This window comes from Eutrigla gurnardus (assembly GCF_963514095.1).
Source record: "Eutrigla gurnardus genome assembly, chromosome: 4".
Classification (NCBI taxonomy): domain Eukaryota; kingdom Metazoa; phylum Chordata; class Actinopteri; order Perciformes; family Triglidae; genus Eutrigla; species Eutrigla gurnardus.
Window position 1 is genome coordinate 30,674,878 of NC_139918.1, and position 15,266 is coordinate 30,690,143.

A 15,266-nucleotide genomic window follows, 5' to 3' on the forward strand; every position below is an offset into this window, starting at 1 on the left:
CTATGGAATACATTACATACACACACACATGTGTAATGTGTATATATATATATATATATTTCTATATGTGTGTCTTGAACACATTTGTTTGATTAATTTGTCATTTATTTCTGAGGCTGATTTCATTTCATTCCATTCAGTTCATCATCTCATCTAAATCAATAGAGATATGAATCAGGCCTGTGTGGTCCGCAGGGTGGAAATCCATTTCTGTAGCAGGAGATACGAGATCCTCACTGGGCCGGCGTGTGTGTGTGTGTGTGTGTGTGTGTGTGTGTGTGTGTGTGTGTGTGTGTGTGTGTGTGTGTGTGTGTGTGTGAGAGCAGTGAAATATGACCCAGGGTGTCTGGGGTCCATCCATTTCCAGCAGCGGCTGCTGATGGCACTGTGTCAGCCTATCATATCCCCTAATGACTCTGAAGTCATCACTTACCTCATCCTGACATCAGGTATCGATTGGCTGACTGAGGGAGGGCTGACGGGTAGATGGGTGGCCAGACGGACGGACTGACGGATGAAGATGGAGCTAATCCCATGAACATGTTTACTACACGAGACTCCCACAGCAGCCTTTGAATTGTATAAACTGTATTAAAGATGACAAAAAAGGCAGATCATTAAATATAACTTTTACTGAGTTCCCATCCAACATCTGTATGAAGCAACAGCTGTGTGATCCCGACGGTCGCCCTCGCTGGAACTCGAGTTTCCCAGAATATTAGTCCACGAGTTTGAGGTTTTCTTCTGTGCGGACGGACCAGGCCAGGCTACAGGATTTAGCTCACAATGACCTCTGGTGGACCACGGAGGAACTGCATCTAATGACAACCCTGTTTATCGTGGTTTAAGTTTTGAGATTCTGTGGGAATTTGTTTCGGTGTTTGGTGAATAACAAACATAGTAAGTACATATTAAAAATGACAACAAACATGTATGCTATATCTAAAAAATGAAGAGCTGAAAACTTCATGCAGAAATGTGCAAAAGTATTGTCTGAGGCTTGTGTATGTAATGTAGAGGAAATATACTTCAAAAGAGTCAAGTATTTAATTTAATTTAAATTGCATAAAATCACAATTTGAAGGGTATTTAGTCAAGTTTTATGAGGTGAACATGTGCACGTTGCTCTTGAACCCTTCTTGAGCTCCTCAGACCTGCTACAGCCAGTGGAGCTGTGTTCAGTGTTTCAGGGCTGCTGATCGACGCCTTCACACTTTAGAAGATTATAAAACAATCTGTGCAGCTGCTGAGGCTCCAGTCTGACCACATCCCGTCTAATTAAACCGAAGACGGTGATTAAGCAGCGTGAGTCCATTAGTCTATATTTACTGTTGTCTTCTCCTCCCTCGTGTTCCGCCTCCATCGTTTAACAGCTCACTCTGGCATCATAAGACATTCACTTATGACCATTTAATAGAGAAACCAAAGGAAGAGAAACCAGACCGAAGATTAGAAGAGGACGTTGTAATGGTGACGTCACCCGTTGGTTTGTGGACTACAGTTTTGAAGCCTCAAGTTGGGAATTTTGGCCATCTTGGATATCTTCCAACCAGTGAAGGAAGTGACCATATTTGGACTGAGGAGGAGCGACGGGTGGATCTAATGAACACAAGCAGCAGAGCGGCACCCTTACTGGATCTGGATCCATGTGGATTCTGGTGTGGAGCTGCTAACACAGTTAGCTTCATAATTTAAGGTCAACTTTACAGAAGTGTAAAATTCTTAGTAGCTAGTTATGTTGGTAGAAACCTGTTTAGAGAAAACCTTTCAGATGCAGGTGAATACAGTAATAAAGCTTAACTCATAAATATCAGCATGAAATTTACCAGCTGATTGCTTACATTAAATAATCATTTCTTTGTATTAGAAATTTTCAGGATTATTCCCTTGAAATATGCAAATGAGACATTAACACCCTAAATTTTTAAATAACCCTAAATCCCAAAATGAATAAGTGCATGAACGATTGATATTTTATATATTTGCCCTGTTGGCACAGAGCGGAGCAGCAGCTGAGAAACAGTTTATCTGCAGAAACAGAACGAGAGCTAAAAGAGGGAGAAGGTGAGAGAAAGAAGCGAGAGCAGAGAGACAGAACTGAGCAGAGTGAGAGAAGTTTATTGACAGGTGAGCTACAGATGAGAGCAGAGGCCTGAACCGAGACCCAACAAACACTCACACTATTTCATTTGGGCTTGTTGGTAGAAAAGATGCGTTTAATTTGGGCTGATCTGAAAAAGGAAACCACAAAAAACGCAGAAAATTTACAACAATCTCCTAAAAGAATAAAAAACACAAAATAAAACAGTGAAGCTGTAAGTAAAGTACGACAGAGTATTAGGGCCAAAAGGTGGTACATTTTGGTTCCATTTTGTACTCCGTCGTAGTAAAGAACCAGAGATGAGTGAAAAATAAAAACCCAGTTTTCTCTGCTGACAAATAAGCTCACGTTAGATCAAACAGAGGTTAACTTCCATCTAAGAATGAACTAAATAATCGTTACCAGTAAAATTATCCGTTTAAAGATCAAATCAGACCACAGACTAAAGGCACACTAACAGGCCTCCACCCAACACCAGAGACCAGGACCAGAATCACATGAACCCTCGTCTATAAAACACTGGGATGGGAACAGGAACTTTACACCTGGTTCTGCTCTTCAATCCTTTGGTTCCTCAATATTCTTACAAGTCTGCGATGTGTTCACGCCTTTACACGTCGGCTATGGGAATGACATGACAGAGTGTGCCAGTTAAGTGTCGGTCGCTAATATGCCAAAGTAAAACTTGGGTGCTGGTAATGTAAAACTGGTTATATTTACATTTAACTTGAACCTTTAGTTTTATTTAGAGTTCTAATTCACCGCACAAACGAAGAGGATTTTAAGTGAACGAGCGCGCTGACGACACGATAGATCGCTTCAGCATCACCATGAAATGTTCGATGTCAGCAAATTGACTCAAACACGTCACACCACGACTTATTTTGCTGCGAGATACAAAGGGAGGGATGGTGACTGTCGTCGGGTCATCAGAGGTCTACGGCGTTGTCCCGATCCGGTTTGAAACACCGCCATCACATTAACCACGCCTCGTCATTCACACGTATGTGTTCATTGAGTTTAAATGAGGACCAGATTGATGCATTTAACTTTAAAACGTAGCCTACGAAATGTCGTGAATATTCCCATTTTTCATAACGCAGGAAATATAATATGGCCATGTATCGTGTCAGTAATTAAACGGCGGCGGCTGACAGACGCCTACAAGAGTAGGAATGGAATTGGTCATGAGGTGACGTTGCGTTGGGAGTTGCTACGACGGAGAGTTGCGAGCGTCTGTATGAACAGGAAGGAACGGCAGTTCACGTGGCGACACGATGCAGAGAGAAACCAAAAGGAAGCCGAACCTCAGCGATGACGGTTCAATTACAAACTCTCCACTGCTTTAAAGAGGAACATCAAGACCCTGGCCAGGCGTGTGCACCGGTAGCCACACCCACCAGTGATGTCACAGCGTACTCACTCGGGAGATAAAACACAAACAGCTGGTGTCGAGCTGCTCTTTAAGATGTCATGTGGGTCAAAGTCTGATGCTTCTACTGGTCAAGAAAAATTTGCTTTGTGGAATTTTCTCAATATTTTTTTCACTGAAATCTATTCTAATGTTTAATTTGAGTCCGAAACACGTTTCACTGTTAAATCATCGGTCTACTCTGGGTCGGGTGGTGGGAGAGAGATGAACAGAAAACGTGGAAAAGAAGACAAATGGTTGGTCAGCCGTCGGGGATCGCTGGGTTAGATGGTGGACTTTGAAAAGGAAACTTTCAGATGGTGATTCCCTCCCATGTCATAGTTGTGCAGGTCCATCAGAGTCTGGATCGCCTCCTCTACTGACGTCATCTGGATCAGGGCCATCTTACGGTCCCTGGTGAGCAACGAGCAGAGAAACGGGGTCAATGTTACGGAAGTTAACCATTAGAAAAGGCAATTTATCCGTCTACTTCCTGGGTAGGTATGCCAAGAGCATAACCAGTCGAGAAGCAAAAATTCCAGTACCGGGTCTGATACTGTACTCATAATAATACTCTGATATTACTGACACCAGATACCAGTACCGGGTCTGATACTGTACTCATGTACTTGTAATAATACTCCGATATTACTGACACCAGATACCAGTACCGGGTCTGATACTGTACTCATGATAATACTCCGCTCACAGTCGGTGCTTATTTAAAACCCTGCAGGCTAGACATGTGTAGCATCATATTTAATTGTCTTACTGGAAGAACTTGAAGGCCTTGACGGTTCCTCCACTGTTTGAGAAGAGAAGACGTAGATCCTCCTCTCCGACTCCATCCCTGGACATCCGAAGTCAAACCATTATTGTCTTAAAGCAAAGCTGTGTGAAGCCAAAGTGACGCGCTACACCGATTAGACAATTAGACAAATTAATTTGCCTGCAGTGGCTTTATTACCGGACGTTGGAGAGGTGAAGTGTTGCTGAAGGAGGAAAGATGTTCTGGAAATTTTTGGATCCTGGTTTCTTGAAGCGATGGAGGGGCGAGCCAGAAAAATCTGTCCAATAAAAACAAATATATTTACACAATGACAATACATTTAGCTGGAAATTCAAATATCTGCTCTGGCTGTCGATGTTGTAAATGTATGTCTCATTCATTCATCATAAGATATTAACTCTGCAGGTTGCAGATTCACTCTCACCTTTAGTGAGCAGCTGGTCATCCAGTCCTTCTCTGGGCAAAGCCACAGTTTGATGTTTAGACAGAGTCACTCTCATCACTTTCCCGAAAACCTTCTGACCGTTCAAGTGGCTCATGGCTGCAGGTGAGGAAAGATGGAAGACGTGAGAAGACGGCATATCAGGTTGATCATCAATCATATCAACTCCATGAAGTTATTCTGAGGCTCAATGCTTCGAATTTTTAATTCATTCATCGATCCTCAAGGTGTGTCACTGACGACTTTATAATCTCAGACAATATTCCAGGTTTTTCCACATAAATGTGTGAGTTTTTTCACGTAAATGTACCACTGCACCACCATATCCATGTTTTGTTTGTTGCAAATACACAACGTCCCCCTTTATTAATTTATTTAAGTCACGTCCTGATTCACATCATTTCTGCAAACTCACCCAGCTGGGCCTGGTTACCGTCGGACAACTGTATCAGAGCACTGTCCTTCTTGTTGTAGAGGATCTTCACCCTCTGGACATCACCATAGACTCCTGAAGGTAGGGAGAGAGAGAGCGAGAGAGGCAGACCAAGAGAGGGAGAGAGAGAGAGAGCAAGAGAGAGCAGGGCGGAGTTGAAGATGAGGAGGAGGACAGAACAGACAGAGCAGGAGAGATGGAGCCGACGAAGATAAAAAAAAAAAGGAGAGGTGTGAAGGATGGAAGGAATAAAGTTAGTGCCAGAAAGACAAATGAAAAGAAAAGATGGAATCTTCCCATTTGACTTCCACTAGAAACTCAATCAAACCCTTCTGTCTGTCAGCAGCGACGCCCTTCAGCTGAGCTTTACCATTGACATACACCTGAAACTGCCACCTGGCTGAATGTTGAGTCACAAATCCAGCTGGAAGATCGGTGACTAAAAATGTAAAACCATAAGTGGACAGAAAAAAAAACAACACCTACAAAGTACAAAACCTTTTAAAAAGACATGCACTAACCTGAGACAGAGTGTGTGAAGGGAAACATGTGCAGTACATCTAGAAAGAAGAGCTAGTTCTTTTTATGCAGATCATTTTAGACTTTTTGAAGGAGAAGTAGCTCAAACTGGTCCAGTAAGGGTCAGGACAAAGATCTGTGAATGTTGCTGGGCTGGTAGACAGTTTAATGCATTATGGATGACTGAGTGGCTGCTTTACCAATTACAGTGAATAGTAGAATACAATTTAAAATAAGGTGAACTATGAGTGCACATGATTTATATCAAATCTGGAGAAAAATCACAAACAAAGGCAGACAGAGAGGTTTTAAGAGCTAGGATGAGTCTTAGTGAGTTCACTGGACCGCCACGATCAACTTCAGCAAAAACAATGTGGTGAGAACAGAAACACGGCAAGTGGTCAAGTGGTGTTGGTGGGAGGAGCTTCCCATTTGTCCTTTTCTCAGCTTACTTATGGAATTAATGGCCTCATCTTGGCAAATATTAGTATTTTGCCAATTGGCCCTTCGCCAAGTCCCACCCTGGAATGCAGAGTGGCCAATCACAGCCAGTTGTGCCCAGAGTCGGACACTATGGTAAGAGACTAGTCCTGGTTGAATGTTGTGCCTTCTCGTGCGTTAGTGACAGTGTGGGGAAGGCGGGGCTTAGCGAGGGGTCGACTGGATGCTCTTCGGTCTCGTTATGCCATCTGATTATTGTCAATGCAAACTGCAGCCGTTTCACACAACAATGTTTTCTTTGGACAGAGTTTTTCCGATGGACACGTGAATAATTGATTGTGTCTTTGTTCTCACCAGTTCAAAACGTGAAGCTGACCAAACAGACAGACAATCTTCCAGACTCACTTTCCTTTCAACGCAGAGACAGAAGAAGACTTTTAACTCGTACAACATGACAGCGGGAGGCTCGGAGGTTCAGAAAGATAAACAGAGGAATAGCGTGTCCACGACATCGCTGAAGGAGGTGAACCAAACAGGATTAACAGAGAGAGATATACAGATAGAATAGTAGAGGTTGAACATACCGAAGAGGGTAAAGAGACTTTGAGGCGTGACCATCTTTAGAGAGAGAGACCGCAGAGCAGAGGACAGGAAGAGGAGGAGCAGAGGAGGAGGAAGAGGAGAGACGAAGGTAGAGATCAGACCGCCCAGCGTTGGACGAGGGGGGAGGTGGTGGTTTCCATGGTGATGAAGGGGTGGAGCAAATATGGAGGGCCAAGGGGTGGGTGGGGGGGGGGGGGGGGGGGGTTTCGGGGAAAGGGGTCAAAACGGCAAACCCAGAGTCGGGTACATCGTACAACGTACATGGGGGAGGGGAGGGGGGGCACAACATTTAAGGATGAGTGGCCAAACGGAGAGAAAATAAATGTGTGAAGGGAGGAGCAAGAGGAGGGGAGGAAGGAGGCGGGGAAGGGAGAAAGGAGGAGAGGAGGACAAAAACCAAAGCAGAGGTCAGTAAACAGCATCAGTGGAACATCAACGGAGTCTGAATGATTGCAGGTTTGAGTCCAGACACACACACACACACACACACACACACACACACACACACGCATACACACACACACACACACACACACACAAACAGACACACACACACACACGGAGACACACACGGAGACACACACACACACACACGGAGACACACACACACAGAGACGCACACACACACAGAGACGCACGCACACACAGAGACGCACGCACGCACAGAGACGCACACACACACACACACACACACACACACACACACACACACACACACACACACACACACACACACACACACACACACACACACACACACACACACACACACACACACACACACACACACACACACACACACACACACACACACACACACCCTGCTGGATGCATTTATCAGTGAGGAAGAGAAAGGCTGGGAGGTAGAAAACAAATTTGGGAATGGAAAAATGATTAAAGCATGAAATAAATAAGCGAGGAGGTATCAAACCAAAGGGGGGGGGGGGGGGGCAGTACTACGAGGTCTACGAAGACTAGATCAGACTGATGAGTAGAGGAACAGTACAGAAAACAATCCCAACTTCAATACGACTACATTACTGCGAAAAAACAACAGAATTAAATCATCACGTCTGCAATCTCTCTGCATGAAGCCGAGTTTACTGTGAGTCCACTACAGGCATAGGGATGATATGAAAATGTCATGTCATGATTATCCTCCCAAAAATAATAGTGATTTATCAGGATCTTGTCCCGATAACTATCAACATAAAAACTCTTAAAATGTCCCTAAAACATTTTTGATGATATTTACGACTATCCCAAGAATGGAAATTCACCATGATTCACGAGGTGGACAAGCTGTTGACATGCTGTGTGGTGGTTGGAGCTCTACGACGGGGCCGAGTGGTCAAACAACTCTCTAAACGAGTTTTGACAGATGGAAAAACCCACAGAAAATCAAACCGGTTATGAAAACCTTTTTGACGGACGAAAGTTTCGGAATCGGTCTGCAAACGTGATTAACAACGTGTAGTCGTAATTATATTTAACGTGCAACAATTTCAGATGAATATAATGAACATGGCAGAGAGAGGATGAACATGTGACTGAAAAGTATATCCCTGGATTTAACACTCACTACTAATCACACACACACACACACACACACACACACACACACACACACACACACACACACACACACACACACACACACACACACACACACACACACACACACACACACACACACACACACACACACACACACACACACACACACACACACACACACACACACACACACACACACACACACACACACACACACACACACACACACACACACACACACACAGCGGGGACACAGCTGGTGCACCGAGACTTTACCAGACGGGGGTGAGAAGTGTAAAAACAAATCACTCCACTATGGAGTCCTCCTCAACGAGGGAGAGCAACAAAGACAGACAGAGAGAGAGGGAGAGGGAGGGACTAACAGAGATGGGACACTCAGAAACATATTGAGATAGAGATACATATAGAGAGATATCGATCAAAGAGCAGCTGCACATTTACTATGAGAGAATAAACGGAAAATTGTTAGAAGAAGTAAGAGAAGAAGCTTCTTCATAACTTCAACATGCTTTAAGCTATAAAAAAAAACCCATTCAAATAAAATGTTCAGTTCTTTAAGGAAGGATTAAAACCATTTTCACTTTTCCAACTATTCCTACTACATCACCTTCTTCTTACACATTCAAGCCTGAAATGCAGTTTAGCATCAGGTTTCCAGCAGTGAAGATTCCCATGCATTTTCCACAGGATTGCATTTTTTGTAGTTCAAGTAAAAGCTTTAAAAATCTGATGGGTTATAGTCGGGATGTCAGTTTTGGTTAAATTCCCTTTCGAAAGAAATGCAAAATGACACGACTTATGACCAGCGTACCTCTTCATTTAGGTTCGACGCCAACAGGACTCCTGACACTCCGGACCCAGACAGAGCAACACGACCAGCAGCAGCGGCTGCCGCCGCGGCAGCACTCAGGGGGCTGATGGCTCCTGTTAGGAACGCACAAGAACACAACATATCAGAGACAAACATGTGATACAGTAGCAGAAATGTAGAGTTATTTCTGATGCATTTGCTGCTGCACAGAAGGTTAACTAAGATACTTAAAGTAATGATCATTATCTGCACTGTAAAGTCAAAGCCATTACTTAGACATGTGTAGTTTGAGCATGGTGTTAGCTCACTGGATTATAATATCCACCCTAACTATGTACTCAGTGTAATTAAGAATAATGCACGATCCCATTTAAATGTAATTAAGATTTCAATTATGAACAAGGAGAAGTTGAAAAGGGGGGAAAGGCCTGGTGGGATTTCAGAACCTTCTGTTTATCTAGTTCACGGCACTTTGCAGTGAAAACATAATTTGTATGTAAACTTGATTTCTTAATTACAATAACCAGTCGACAAACGGGGCAAATTAGCCAGCCACTTACAGAAGGACTGAATTCAAGCTAATCATCAATTGACTTGGTCTTTTCATTCAGCTGTAAGATCAACCGAGATGAAGCCACTCGCTCACACAACCGTAACAGGACCAGAGACGGCGGCATGACAGGAAACAGCAGAGTCAGAGTGATTAAGGAAAAGAAGAAAAGGTCAATACCTCCGCCCTGCGAGAGGGAGAGAGATGATGAGTAACCTCCTCCACTGGAGTAGGAACTTAGCGCTCCAGACGGGGTACCTACGAAACAACGACAACCACATTTATACCACAATCTCTAATTAGCACAAGGGACTAAACCAGCAACGTATCAAGACAAACCCCAACAAAATGCTTTCTTTGTAACAGTGAAATGCTCTGATGTACGCCATCATGACACTGCGGTGAGGATATTAACAGGAAACCAATCTCAATATTCCTTCAGGATGATGACACACCATCAGTGACACAGCACTTCTACCAAACGAGTGACCTAGAGGCCATAGGCGTGACAGTAAAGCATTATGGGTGTATCATGGGTGGTGTACACAGATGAAGACAGAGGTCTATTTACCCAATAAAGAATGGTCCTTGTTGGCCGACTCTCCGTCTCCAGTAGGAAGGTCGGGTCTGGTGTAATCTCGACTCTTATCGTTGTTGTACTTGACGTTGAGGTTGACCAGTTTACTGAAGTCTATCCGCAGCGTGCAGCAGGAATTATAGATGTTTTGTCCGTCCAAAGACTGGAGTACGGGGCGTGAAAGAGGGAGAAGGAAGCATGCGGATGAGTATCTTTGTTTTAAACAAACAGACTTGTCAAATTTATCGATTTATCAATAAAGAGGTTTTTTTTTTTTACCACAGACACGATAAAATACACAGAGTGGACATGAGAATATTAAAACCTGTGATTGCATTGATTAAAATCTACAGGTGACCCTACCAGTTTAGCTTGCTGTGCATTGACGGGGTCGCTGAACTGCAGAAGAGCCTGAAACTGGTTGTTCTTGGTGAAGGTTATAATCTTCATTACGGTCCCAAACTTACTGAAGATCTGGAAGAATCAAATCATTCACAGAGACAAAAAAAAGTGACTTAAAGGAGTCATCACCTGGTTTTATACGTATCCAGCCCCCCTTGGATCGCTTTGGATCAATTCGTAAAACTTATTAGAAAAAAAAAAAACATTTTTAATCAAACATTGAGCTTGTTCTGACCCTTTTTCGTACCGCGATTTTATCACGCGAGATTACGCGCGAGGTTTTGACTGGTCCGGATGTGCATTGTATAATATGTAATGAGGCGCGCGTTGATTCGCCGCAGGAAGGACAGAGCCGGGGGGGGCTTGCCTGCATGCAGACTCCAAAACATAATGGCGGCGCTTCGGCGATTTCAGGTAGCGGACGGGGCGGGGTTGGGTGGTGAAAGAGGGGTGGGCTTATGCAAGTAGCCGCCACGGTGACGTCACCGAAAGCGCAGAATCAAAATCTCGTGCTTTAGGAATGCACACCCTTGTGTGCTATTCCTGTTCGGAAAAAGAGCAGAAGCGAAAAAACGGCGCCACTTTCAAACTCCAGCCTTTCAGGCAAGTTTCAACTGAGGTCAAACACAGATATGCATGTTTTAACAAGAGAAATTGCGATTTCCTGGTGATGACTCCTTTAAGAGTGACTTAATATAATAATATATTCAATAATATTCAATATTGATTCAATAATTTCCTAAATTCACGTTTTAATCAAACGAAATATTCTGCTTCAGTCCATACTTGGTGTTAAGGCTTTCAAAACTAAATGTTTCACTGTGTTAAATATCCATTGTTGCACACAAAGGAAGGCATGCACATTAATTATTAACATATTAATGGGGCGATAAAGCAGCAATACGACCATGAATAACATTGATATAACCACAATAAGAATAGTAAAACTAATAATAATAAAAATAGATTTCTCCCCGTTTATTTTTTAAGGTGATGACGTCATAAAATACGACAGACATTCGAGATTGAAAAACCTCAACAGAAGTTTTGAATGTAAAAAAAATAAATAATAATAATAAATATATATATTTTTTACTGGTTACAGCCCTATCAGACACACAAACATTATCACTATTAACAAAATGTGTCGGTTTTCTTCTTTTGCTTTGCAGATGTCTTTTTTTATACCAAAAATGAGTGGAAATACAAAAACAAACAAATGAGGGCTAAACCTAAAAAACATGTTGAGGTATTACCTGCTGTAGGACGTCCAGTGTCACAGGATAAAACATGTTGTCGATGATAATTCGCAGGACTGGGCTGGGCGGTGGAGCGAGGTCCAGCACTCCGGGGTCGGAGGACGGAGAGCTTCCATCCTGAACTGCAGACACGGCCTGCAACACCGCCTGGGCCCTCTGGGTGGAGGGAGAAAGCTACATGAGCCTGACCCTGGTTTGGGTGAAGGACGGGGTTTGGTGTAAATCTACGTGTATACCTGGTTCAGAGCCGAGTCTGTTTTCAGCTCCTTGTGGTTGGAGTACTGGATGAAGACAGGAGTGTTTCTGACCTAAACGGAATGTGATCCATGTAATAATACGTTAGCATGCACACAGCACACTATTAATCATTTGTAACAGGAATGGACACTGATGCATTTCAGACCTGGGGTGTGACAGCTGTGTAGTAGTTCACCATAGTAATGGCTGCTTCTTCTGTACCCAACTCCAGAAACGCCTGGGGGGAAAAAATCCACACAGCAATATTGAGCTTTAGCAGGATAACAAATCAGATCCTGGACGATGCATTGCCCTTAGAGATAATATTTCAGTCAAACGTAGAAGCCATTACAAGACTGTTCTTGTTTCATCTTCACCTCAAACTATTGGCTGGTGGTATGGAGTCTTGGCTGGCGCATTTAATCGATGTCATTGATTACAGAAATGCAACGATATGCGTGACATGTTTCCTCCTCTGAAGGCTGAGCCCTGCGTCCCTACGGCGGAAGCTCATTTCAGCCGTTTGTATCTGTGACCTCATTCTTTCAGGCACGACCCAAAGCTCATGACCACAGGTGAGTGTTAGATGTAGATGGACTGGTAAATCAGGAGCTTTGCCTTCCTGTACAATAACCGTACACATCACCAGCGCACCAAACTGCCTGTCCAGCTCACGATCCATTTCACCCTCATTGGTTAACGAAACCCTGTCACATTAAATGAATTAAAAGCAATTGTCAGGTGCAGCGCCACGTGATGTTTTGCTTCCGTTTACCTGGTTCTTCCCCTTCAGCATCAGTATATTGGTGACCTTTCCGAAGGGCAGCCCCAGGGCGATGACTTCAGTCTCCGACACCTCGTTGGGAAGTTTCCTGATGTGGAGAACTCTGGAGGGCGGAGACTCATCCAGACGCTGCTTCTTACTGTCACTGCCGTTCGCTAAAACACCAACACAAATAATAACAATTAATCATTTATCCGGTGACTCCACGACTCCATATTAAAGATGAAGTCAGAAAACACAGTAGGTCATGTTTACCAAACCAAGTCAAGACTGAATTTACCCGTCATGGAGGTGGGGCTGGTACTGTACATATTGAGCTCATCTGAGCCTCTCTGGAGAAAACAAGAAAAAAAATAAGAAGAAATTAAATTTTCATTTACATCTCAACTTCTGACAAATTCCAAAAAACATTACAATTCAAAATATCAAACATAGATCAAACATTAAACCGTATGGTCTGTCATTTTAGCTTCATGAAGCCATCTATCATTTATTACCATCTCACAAAGTGTCTTCTCTTTTAACAGGGCTGCACGATCAATTGAAAATTCCCAGCATCGACTGTTACCAACTTTTAAAACACTCCCCTCACATAAAACTCTCTGTCCATCAACTCAAACGCTCACTAAATGAATAGTCAGCCAATAAAAGGGTGATCAAGATCCTTTATGAACAGTGTGGCTGTAAATGCACTACATTCAAGGTGAATTTGTTCTAACTAAAAAGTAAATCTTCTTACCTTCACACCAACCGCAACATCACTGCCAAAAGGCCAGAATGTGGGGAGAAAAAGGAAAAAGAAATTAAATGTTACTTCAAATTCTTAAGGGAAAGCAATCAGAAACCTGGAGCTGTTGTCCTGGATGAATAACTGTTGGATGTCACCTAAAGAAACGTTTTATAGTTATTATCCAGTTTAAATGTTCTGGTCATGAGCTTTGTAATGACCTTTGACTCAACGGCTCTCTTGGCTCTGATGTGATTGACAGCTCAGAAGGCAGAACCACGGTATAAAGGAGGTCAACGATTGGCTGAAAGTTACACCTTGGACTTGTGTGCATTTCAGGCCTGTACTGATACTCAACAGGCATAAAAAATAAATATATATATATATATTATTTACACCTTCTCCCAGTACGTCCTCCTCAAATTCATACTGGGATATGTTGGGAAGTTGTTCTGGCCAGTATCTTCTCTACATTGAATTGTGGATCATAAACCACCGTTGAGTGGTATCTCATACAAGTTTGTTTATCTCACCGCTTCCTGTCCGATCAGATTAACAAAAAATGAACAAAGAACCTGCTACTAGCTTCAGACATGATCTGATATCCATGACGGAGTATAATTTAAATGTCTTGTATTAATCAGTAATATGGAAATTTTAGACATCATACACAATTTCACAGGGTTGGATTTCATAAACCCAGAGACGTGTCGTGTTTTTACACACAGTTTCGACATGAATGGCAGTGAACGGAGGTTAAAACAGGGAGGCTTTACTAAAGTAAACACTGATGCACTGATGCGTTGAAGACGGGAGGAGAACGTCAGAACTACACTGGTGTGGTCCTTTAAAATCCAATATGGAGGCTTCAAACACACCCAGTACACAGCTGGTAATGTGAAGGATCAAGCCATTCAGTGACGACGAATACATGCCTTTTTCTAACAAGACGTTTTGTTGTTTTGTCTATTTTTCTGCGTGGTAGATGAATCCACGTTAACGGTGCAGCTAACGTTGTGGAGGTCGCGCGTCACAGTTAGCAGAAAGCAGCTCAGACAAAGGACCCCAACTGACAGGTGCGCGTGCCATGTCAGATATGACACAGGGGGCTACCGTAAACAGCCTCACCCTAATGCTAACCTTCACCATTACGACCCCCCCTCCCCATTAGCTACAGTAACCTAAAGTTAGCTATGACATTGCCGAAGTTGGTAGACTATTGTGATTCCTAAAACGCGCTGTTGAATCACGTATCTGCCATAAATGTACGCGTTGGATTACAGCATTTCTCGACGGGGAGTCGGTGTTGTGGTTTAGCGTCGCGCTCTTTGTAATATATCCCAACCGTATCAAGGTTTCGCAGCGGAGCTAACAGTTAGCATATCTTAAATTAAGCACGGAGGAGGAGGGGCGCGGTTGATTTCGTCCGAGCAGCGTGCACGGCCGTGGGGAGTTGAACCAGAAGCACGGAGTGTAACATCAACACAATTACCCGTCCATTGCAGCTCTTTGTCCTCTCCTGTCTGTTGATATTTAAGCACAATTCGATGCCTTGACAGTGGGAGTAAAATGGGCGTTCTTCTTCTTCTCGTCTTTTAGCG

General features: G+C 43.3%; 1 protein-coding gene across 1 annotated transcript; it reads right to left on the reverse strand.

The window, feature by feature from the left end:
• Nucleotides 1-2,098: 2,098 nt before the first annotated feature.
• On the reverse strand, nt 2,099-15,249 carry LOC311011724 (polypyrimidine tract-binding protein 2-like). The gene is made up of 17 exons (XM_084006832.1): nt 15,158-15,249; nt 13,678-13,699; nt 13,219-13,270; nt 12,930-13,093; nt 12,321-12,392; nt 12,154-12,225; nt 11,915-12,073; nt 10,620-10,730; nt 10,251-10,419; nt 9,860-9,937; nt 9,130-9,242; nt 6,722-6,755; nt 5,160-5,252; nt 4,727-4,843; nt 4,480-4,579; nt 4,285-4,362; nt 2,099-3,926 (listed from the first exon to the last, which is right to left on the reverse strand). The coding sequence occupies exons 1-17, from the start codon at nt 15,163-15,165 to the stop codon at nt 3,797-3,799; spliced, it is 1,572 nt and encodes a 523-aa protein (XP_083862958.1). The 5' UTR covers nt 15,166-15,249; the 3' UTR covers nt 2,099-3,796.
• Nucleotides 15,250-15,266: the final 17 nt, after the last annotated feature.

Bases quoted from the DNA above. Each gene is read 5' to 3' on its own strand.
- LOC311011724 (XM_084006832.1), bottom strand. The intron at 12,393-12,929 runs GTAAACGGAAGC...TTTTCCCCCCAG, and splicing joins TGCTGAAGGGGAAGAACCAG to GCGTTTCTGGAGTTGGGTAC. The intron at 9,243-9,859 runs GTATTGACCTTT...CGTTCCTAACAG, and splicing joins CTCCCTCTCGCAGGGCGGAG to GAGCCATCAGCCCCCTGAGT.